The sequence below is a fragment of the Colobus angolensis genome, unplaced genomic scaffold, assembly GCF_000951035.1.
Source record: "Colobus angolensis palliatus isolate OR3802 unplaced genomic scaffold, Cang.pa_1.0 Scaffold249, whole genome shotgun sequence".
Lineage (NCBI taxonomy): Eukaryota > Metazoa > Chordata > Mammalia > Primates > Cercopithecidae > Colobus > Colobus angolensis.
In genome coordinates this window covers 259,637-268,998 of record NW_012115699.1, presented here as the reverse complement: position 1 = coordinate 268,998, position 9,362 = coordinate 259,637, and the positions used below count along the sequence as shown (strand labels likewise).

Here is a 9,362-nt window from a genome sequence, read left to right as displayed (position 1 = left end):
ATTTTTAGTAGAGATGGGGTTTCACCATACTGGCCAGGCTGGTCTCAAACTCCTGACCTTGTGATCCACCCACCTCGGCCTCCCAAAGTGCTGGGATTATAGGCATGGGTCACCACCCCTGGCCAAGGGCAGGTTTTGTAAATATCTTCGATACCTTCTATTTGTGGGGCACGTGTACTTCACACTCGCTAACATCATTAGTGCCAGTATATCGACCTGGGGTTTAACAGTGAAGTCAAATTAGCAGACCCTCCGGAGCCAGGGCTAGAACCCAGCTCAAGCAAGATCTGTGGATATGCCTTCCTCAACCACAGTCCTAACTGTGCAAGACAAACAGTGCCGCAGAGAGGGCCCCTAGGAGCCTTCCCCCGGGTTGCCCGCAGTCTCCTGTATTTGCTGCCCAGGACCCTATAGGTGGGCCCTGGCCCTGCAACCCCCTGCTACGTACTCATCGTTGAGGCCGCATCTCCGGCTGGTGGGGTTCCCATACTTCCGGAGGGTGTCAGTGAGCTCCTGGTAGAGGGTGTCTCCGAGGCTACGGGGAATGCCCTCCCAGGCCAGGATGAGGATGACGATCACAGCGTTCTGGCAGTGGTGGCCTGCCCGGTGCCGCACCAGGCAGAGCAGCTTCTCCTCCAGCGTGTGCCTGCGGATCACCTGCAGGGACGCAGGTTGTGAGGGGCAGGAGCCAGGTACCTGTGCGTCTCTGCATGGTGCCACCCCTCCCTCTGTCACACAGACCCAGGGCGCAGGTCTTAAGGGCAGGGTTCTAGGGACATCATGCCCTGATGACAGCAATCTCACAAGCTAAGAGACCATTATTAGGGAACAAACAGGGAACATTACTAGGGAACAAATGTTTTGTTAGGGAACAAAAACATAAAAGTTATTTATTTAGAGTGACGTAAAAGATAATTACCACAAAATCTAAGGTGCTGATGACTTACATAGGCTTAGGAGTAAAAATACACAGATAAAAACTGTAAGCCAAAATACAGTCAGATTTTTATGTTATCCTAAAACATTTGCAGAGAAAATGCTGCATACCTGTGTGTTTTTAGTTAACATGCAAGGGGCTTGGCACTGTGGAAAACAGTCTGGCAATGCCTCCAAAAGCTAAACATAGGATCACCATATGATCCAGCAATTCCATGCCTAGGAATACACTCAAGGGACCGAGAGCAGGACTCAGGCAGATCCCTGAATACCCACGTTCACTGCAGCACTATTCACAACAGTCAAAAGGTGGAAGCACCCCCAGCGTCCATCAGTTGATGAACAGGTAAGTATGACATGGTATAGACAGACAACCAAGTATTACTCAGCCTTAAAGAGAAACAAAATTCTGATCCATGTTACAACATGGATGAACCCCAAAAACATGCTAAATGAAATAAGCCAGACACAAAAGGACACATAGTGTATGATTCCACTGATATGAGGCACCCAGAACGGTTCCATTCAGAGAGACAGAAAGTAGATTAGAGTTTACCAGGGCCTGGGAGAAGGGAGAATGGGGAACTATTGTTAACGGGTGCAGAGTTTCAGTATGGGATGTTGAAAAAGTTCTGGAAATAGACTATGCTGATGCTTGTACAACAACGTGAATGTACTTAATGCCACCAACCTGTACACTGAAAAATGGTTAACATGTTAGATTTTATTTCTACATACACACTGTTTTTTTTGTTTTTTGTTTTTAAAGAGTCAGGGTCTTACTCTGTTGCCCAGGCTGGAGTGCAGTGGCATGATCATAGCTCACTGCAGCTTCGAACTCCTGGGCTTAAGCGATCCTCCCACTTCAGCCTTGTTGAGTACCTAGGATACAGACACATGCCACCATGCCCAGCTAACTTTGTAAAAATTTTTAAGAGACAAGGGGTCTCACTATGTTGCCTAGGCTGGTCTTGAACTGCTGGGGCTCATATGATCCTCCTGCCTCAGCCTTCCAAAGTGCCGGGATTACAGACATAAGCCACTGCACCCAGCCTGTTTATACACTGTTACCACAATTTAAAAATGTACTACACCAAAAACCATTGAATTGTATGCTTCAAATGTGTGAACTGTATGGTATGAGCATTATATCTCAATAAAGCTACCTTCTTTATTTTTTAAGCGAGAGCCCTGGGCATCTACTGCTCTGCTGCTCAGGATCCAGGTCTGAGGTCTGGGTTCTCATTCACTCCCAAACACTGTCTTGGTTTATAAAAAGATGTCAGGGCCAAGAGGCCTGGGAGCTGGGAAAGGAGGTGGCTGAAAATTGCCAGAGAATGCCAGATAATTCTGTGGCCAGAGAAGATGCGGGGGCCTGTGGGCAGGGGAAGGATGAGGGTAGACTGGGAAGGGCTCCGAGTGTCAGGCTCAGGGGCAAGGCCTTGAGGCAGGGGCTCCAAGCAGGACGGTGAGCAGGGGTCTTACATAAAGAGTTTCATGCTTTAGAAAGGGGGCGGGGCAGAAAATCGGGAGAATGGCAAGATGGGGAGACCAACTGGAACACCACTGACAATGCAAGCAAAATGAATAAAGTCCTAACTATGGCAGGGGGTAAGGAAACAGGAGAAAGAATGGATTCCTGAGGCTGAGGGACAAGGAAACACCCTGAGTGACTTCCACACCTTGTGGCTCAGGAGACTGTGTGGGCATGGGTGTGGTTTACTGGCGAGTTAACTGGGTCTGTGGCCTGTTACTAACTGGGCTGCACAGCAGGAGGTGAGCAGCAGGCGAGCATGCATTACTTGAGCTCCACCTCCTGTCAGAGCAGCAGCAGCATTAGATTCTCATAGGAGCACGAACCCTGTTGCGAACTGCGAATGTGAGAGACCTAGGTTGTGCACTCCTTATGAGAATCTAATGCCTGAATGGTCTTCCACGAAACCAGTCCCCGGTGCCAAAAAGGATGGGGACCACTGCCTTAGAGCACCTGAGTGGTCTCTAAGGATACCCCCCCAGCCCCGAGTAGGTCTGGAGGTCAGGAGATGCTGGGTTGCAGACAGACCTGGTCACGAGTGGGTCTGTGCTGGGAGACCCTGAAAGGGGTAGCCAGGTAGGTAATACAAATGAGGAAGGTGGGCCGGATGCAAGACTAGTGGGTGGTGTGGACGGCGGCAAAGTGAAAAGCATCTGCCCATGAACAGGGGGAAACCAGGCCTTACTGCCATCAACTACCACGCGGGGGAATTCCAGCCCAGTGAGGCTAATTCTTCCAATTTTGCAAGAAAAAAATGGAAATCCAGATTTTACATAAAATCCCTCTCCAAAAACGTAAGTGCTCCATTTTTTTTTTTAAACTGTGGTAAAATATACAATTTATCATTGTATCATTTCAAAGTACACAGTTTAGTGGCATTAGGTACATTCATATTGCTGTGCAACCATCACAACCACCCATCTCTAAAATTTTTTCATCTTGCAAAACAAACTCTGCTGATTAAGGAACTCTCCATTCTCCTCTCCTGAAACCACTGTTCTACTTTCTGCCTCTGTTTCTCTTTTTTCTTTCTTTTCTTTTTTTTGAGACTGAGTTTCGCTCTGTGGCCCAGGCTGGAGTGCAGTGGCGCCATCTCAGCTCACTGAAACCTCTGCCTCCTGGGCTCAAGCGATTCTCCCCACTGTCTCCAGAGTAGCCGGGGCTACAGGCATGCACCACCATGCCTGGCTAATTTTTTGTATTTTTAGTAGAGATAGGGTCTCACCATGCTGGCCAGGTTGGTCTTGAACTCCTGACCTCAGGTGATCTGCCCGCTTGGTCTCCCTAAGTGCTGGGATTACAGGTGTGAGCCATTGTGCCCAGCCTACTTTCTGCCTCTGAATTTAACTGTTCTAGGTACCTCATGTAAGTAGAATCATACAGTATTTATCCTTTTATGACTTGCTTATTTCACTTAATGTAATGTCCTACCCATGCTGTAGCATGTGACAGAATTTCCTTCAGACTCTGAAAGGATACTCTGCATGCTGAACAAAACACATCTCTGGCCATGAATTCCTGCTCTGAGGCCCAGCAAGAATGGTGCTTCCCCACTAAAGCATTAATTATATCATTATTTTGAAATGTGTATTTTCGATATCAGTAACACCTGAACACAGTATTAAATCAGATACTGTGTAGAACTCCCTGTGTGACTGCCTGGATTCCTGCAGATTAGGCTGAGTACATCACAGGCATTGATACACACTTGTGGACAGTGATAAGGCCGTGGTCTCTGTGACTAGGGTTTGTGAGGCACTAAGGTCTACTTCTGCTCCTGGCCAGGAGGAACACAGCCAATCACACTCATGGGGGAGGCATTCAGAGCACACAAGTCACCCAACCAGTCATGGCTGTGACTTAGGCCATGCTATTCTGGCTTCCCAAATGGCAAACACGCAATGTCATTGGACACAAGCAGACAGCTATCTGTGGCCCATCCTCACAGGCCCGTGGGTCCACTAAAAAAACTAAGAAAACAGCGCAGAGGAGTTCCCTACCCACACCCCTATGAAGGAGCCTGGCAGGGTAACACACACAAAAATGTCCAAGTCAAAGGCTGACAGAGGCACAAAAACATCCATACCTGAGTAGAGCAACAGAGACGGCTCCAACTCAGCCACAGACTCCTCAACAGCTCATCCAGCTTCTGGGCAGAATTCCCTGAGCACCAGACCAAGAGTAACACAACCCCCAGCAGAACCCCAACCCTGTCTTCCCACAGCTCCCACCACGGTGCTTGGTTCTAACATCTGTGGCTTCCTAAGTCTGTTTCACTGTGTCCCTAATGAGCCTACAAATACCTGCCTTCTGATCTCTGTGACCTTTACACACTGGTACAGGCAGCATCTCTGGAGTTCTTTCCCAGAGCCCATCTTGCTGTACCAGGTGTTACCTTTGGCATGCCTCTGTTGTTCTGAGCCTTCAGAGTGCAACCAGGGCACCCCTAGAATCTTCCACATTTTGTACAGGCCACCTTAAAATCACAGATGACCAGAGGGCTCTCTGGGCTGACCCACTGCTTCCTAGGTCATCCTATCAACACACATTTGCTGGGTACCCATGATGTGCCTTCACTGTGGCCCCAAATCCTGGCCAGTCAAGTGTAGAACATATGAGGCCCACTGCTTTAAGCTGAAGGTATGGTTAGGGGCTAGGGAGAGGCTGAAATAGGCACAAATCCTGGTTGGAAAACAAAAGCCAGGCTCTGGACACGGGACCAGGCAGGGTGGGGACACGCACAGGAGGCACTGGATGCCTGCACTCACCCGTGGCCACAGAACTGGCTCTGGGCTCCTGACACTACACTGCCACCAAGAATAATCCGTCCTTCTAAGGATCTGTGGGTCACTTTCCCCACAGGGCAGGAAGAAGGAGCACCCAACCCCTCTCCAACTTCCAAAGGAGGTGGAACTCTCTAAACCAAGCCCTCTTACCAAAAGACAGGGTATTTGACAGCTCTGTAGCCAAAAGAAAACCCCAGAACTCCACCACACTAAAGGAGATGGCTAGGAGAAAAAAAAAAAAAGCCCTCAGCACTGCCATTTTCTTGCCACTACAATAGTTCTGTGATTGACCACCCATTTGCTCCTCCCATAAAAAAATGGTATTTCCTCTCCTTTTCTCTTCATTCATCAGACATGGGAAGTCCCACCCTCTGCAAACACTGTCAGCACCTTCTATACTCACCCACCAGGGCTCAGTGACACCCACGAGCTATTCCCTACTTGAATGTAACCTCCAGTTCACTGCGCCCCATGCGCCCTGCTCTGGGCATCCACCCACAGATCCCAGAGCAATGGCATACTGAGGACCAAGTTCCTGCCCCTCCATCCTCCTGCCTTCCTCTCCTAGCCCCAGGAACTGGCCCTGCTCTCTAGGCAAACATGCTCTTCCCAGCCCTCAGCGGGGCCACAAGAGCCCTGGGCAGGGCTTATTGCTTTACCACTGTATCCGGGGTCTAGAAATGCATCTTCTTTAATGCCACCCACAGGACCAGCTATTCTTTAAGGGGCCAACTTTCTTGAAGCTGGAAAAGTCTCCAACTCTACCTATGCTCCAAGATCTTCATTTTTATGTCCAAGACTTTGGAATTCCTCAATGACTGCATGAATTAGCAGGAGAAAGTGTCAGCTATCACTCTAGGGCTGATGTCTTTTTTCTGATGGGTTCTCTGGGGAGGTTACACCCCACCATGATGAGCCACATCAGACTTCTCACCGCAATGACCACCTCTCACGACGGTGGGGGCAGCCTGCTTCTTCACACTTATGAATACATGAAGTGATTCCAGATTCTTTGGTTGTACATAATTCTGCAATGCTGACTAAAAATTGCTAAAAATAGTAAACTTGGTAGTTCAAGTTCAGACGCCTTTTATTTTCACCAAACACAAAGACACAAAGGCACAGAGTGTATACCAGGTAAAAACAGGCACACGTGTCTTATGTATGTTGTATCATATGTCAGAATTTCCTACAACATGCACAGATGGACATACACTGACAGGGGTTATCTTACCCACCTCCCTCACGGCCAGCCATGGGTCTGTCCACCCAGCCCCTCTGCCTTTGCCCACACAATTCTCCTCACTGGGAATGCTTCCTCCCTCTCCTCAGCCTGACTAATAATGGGCCAGTATTTATGGCCCCCGGCACGCCCACCTCGGGAAACCTAGCCTGAGCATTCCTCCTCCTCTGAACCACAGCATCAAGTCTGCCTCTCAATGACCCCAGTCTCCACGACTTTATTTCATGTGTCTCTAGAGCACAAACAGGCTGAACACAGGGACCAAGCCCTCATCTTCCACCCATACCCACTGCCCAGCATAGCACCAGGCTGAGCTTGCAGGCACCCGAAGAACCCGGCTGCTCCTCCTCAGCACTTGTTCTGCAGAGGCAGATGCTCTGCTATTTAAAGATTTCCCCGTGGACTGGGAGGGCAAGGTCAGAAGGACTCTGTTTGGTGACTTAGGGTCTGAGTCACTGATGTTCTCCCTGTGGAGATATCTAGGCTGCCTGGTACAAAACTGCTTAGAAGCAGGGCAGAGGCAAGACTGGCCCACAGTGCTGCCCGGAGCCCTGGCCTCTTCCCTCAGGTTGGATCTCAGCATGCCAGCCTTCAGGTTTGTCTCTGGCTTCCAAGCAGCAGACAAAAGCACTGGCAGCTCCAGGGCATATGGAAGGGGATGAGGAGTCTGACAGTTCATAGTGGGGTCCACCATCGGGTCATGACAGCATCTCCAGCTTCCTCTTTCCTAACCCTCCGGCCCTGAGCCACAGGGACAGGATGAGCCGAGTGTGAAGACTAACACAGTCCCAAGGCCGGCCCAAGACCCGGGGACTGGCATTTAAACAAGATGAGGACAAACGGCTGAGGCTGGGGGAAATGACCCTAACCCTGAGCCAGATTCCAGCTCTAAGGCTCCCCTGGACAGCCAACATGTTGTCTCCTACACACCCACCTAGCCCCCGCTCCTGCCTGCTCAGCTACACGCAGCAAGGGGAACCAGGCACAGCCGTGGCTCATGAGTGGGCTCGACACTCACCCACTTTGCAATGGGGCAGCCGCGGGAGCTCTTTCCCTCCTTCCCCGTGTAGATGACCTTCTCGATCCGGATGGCTTTCCCCTTCTCTCCATACCTGAAGAGGGAGACAGAAGCCACCATTAGCACAGCAGAACCCCAAAGGAGAACAGCTTTTGGTTGGAAGGCAGCCTCAGTGTGCTTTTGTTTGAGTTTCTGGTTGCTGTTGGGGCAACAGAAAAGAAAGAGAAAGGTTTAAATGTTATTTGGTACCTAAAGGCTCTGGAGACACAGTGGCCACTTCCAGGCTTCCAGGTTCACCTGGCCCTTCTCTGCTCCTGCCCATCAGGGCCCCTCTGATCCAGGGCAGAAGGAGAGTCGAGCAGAATGTCCCTGATTGTTACCTCCTAACTCCAGAAGGGAACTGAAACCAAAGGCTAAACACGGGCATTTGTATCCAGCCGTTAGCTGAGTCACCCTGAGAGTTAGCTATTTGTAAATATAACAAATAAAATAAATGGGGGAACCCTTATTATTCTCTTTGAATAATCCCCAGCTGACATTTGACCATGATGATGACAAACAGCTGAGGCTGGGGAGAAGTGGCTCTGCTAAGCCCAAACACCAGCTCTGAGGTTCTCTTGGACAGTGAACACATCTGGTTCCTGTACCTGCCACATGCCCTGACCCCCATACACACTCAGGGCATCAGAACCCCGGCTCTCCAGGAACGTCTAACCAACCACACTATATTCAGAGATTGTGGAACTGCGGCCCCTGGAGTTGAACTGACTTATCCAAGGTCACACAACTACAAAGAGGCAGCAGTGGTCTAAGCACAGCCCTGGACGTCAGACAGACTGGGTGTGAGTGCCAGCCCTGCCATTTTCTTGCTATATAACTGTGGCCAAATTACTAAACTTCTCTAGGCCTCAGTTTTCTCATCTGTAAAATGGAAATTAAAATGGTCCCCACCTCCTGGGCTTGGTAAAGATCAAACAGTAGTCCACAGGGAGTATATTATTTAAAGTACTTTGAAGTTCCTGGCATGAGGGAAGAGTCCAATAAACAGTAATTATTTTTAATAATGTAAAAAATCTTACAGAATCTTATTTTTAACAGTTTTTTAGTTTCAGGTGCAATGTCATATCACCTGTAGATAATGCAGATAATGGTCATTTGCCACCTACTCCATTCTATTCTTTATATCTCTAGCCTGACTCTGGTCTCTCTGAGATGGCCAGGTGCTTGCTTTTTTTTTTTGAGACGGAGTCTCACTCTGTCACCCAGGCTGGAATGCAGTGGTGCGATCTCAGCTCATTGCAACCTCTGCCTCCCAGGTTCAAGCAATTATCTGCCTCAGTCTCCCGAGTAGCTGGGATTACAGGCGCCCGCCACCATGTCCAGGTAATTTTTGTATTTTTAGTAGAGACGGGGTTTCACCATGTTGGCCAGGCTGGTCTTGAACTCCTGACCTCATGATCCACCCGCCTTGGCCTCCCAAAGTGCTGGGATTGCAGGTGTGAGTCACGCATACCAGGCCTGGCCAGGTTTCTGAAGGGCTTGCAGGCATCTCTGCTTACTTCTCGACTTTAACTGAAAATGTTTCCAACAATTCATCACTGAGCATGAAACTGGCCAACTTTGGGAAAGAGACAGATATGAAGGGTGCTACTAAGAGTCTCCTGTCCTAAGGATTTTAAGAATTATTTTTATGGCCGGGCACGGTGGCTCAAGCCTGTAATCCCAGCACTTTGGGAGGCCGAGACAGGTGGATCACAAGGTCAGGAGATCGAGACCATCCTGGCTAACACGGTGAAACCCCGTCTCTACTAAAAAATACAAAAAACTAGCCGGGCGAGGTGGCGG

At 49.4% G+C, this 9,362-nt stretch overlaps 1 protein-coding gene across 1 annotated transcript in view; it reads right to left on the bottom strand.

Annotated features, from left to right (window-relative positions):
- The window catches only part of TET3 (tet methylcytosine dioxygenase 3), a 123,931-nt gene that overhangs the window by 19,644 nt on the left and 94,925 nt on the right, over nucleotides 1–9,362 (bottom strand). Inside the window, exons 5-6 of the mRNA XM_011946041.1 lie at nucleotides 7,518–7,611; nucleotides 449–657 (exon numbers count right to left, since the gene is read on the bottom strand). Of these exons, the coding sequence (XP_011801431.1) occupies nucleotides 449–657; nucleotides 7,518–7,611 (303 nt within the window). The remainder of the gene's footprint in view (nucleotides 1–448; nucleotides 658–7,517; nucleotides 7,612–9,362) is intronic.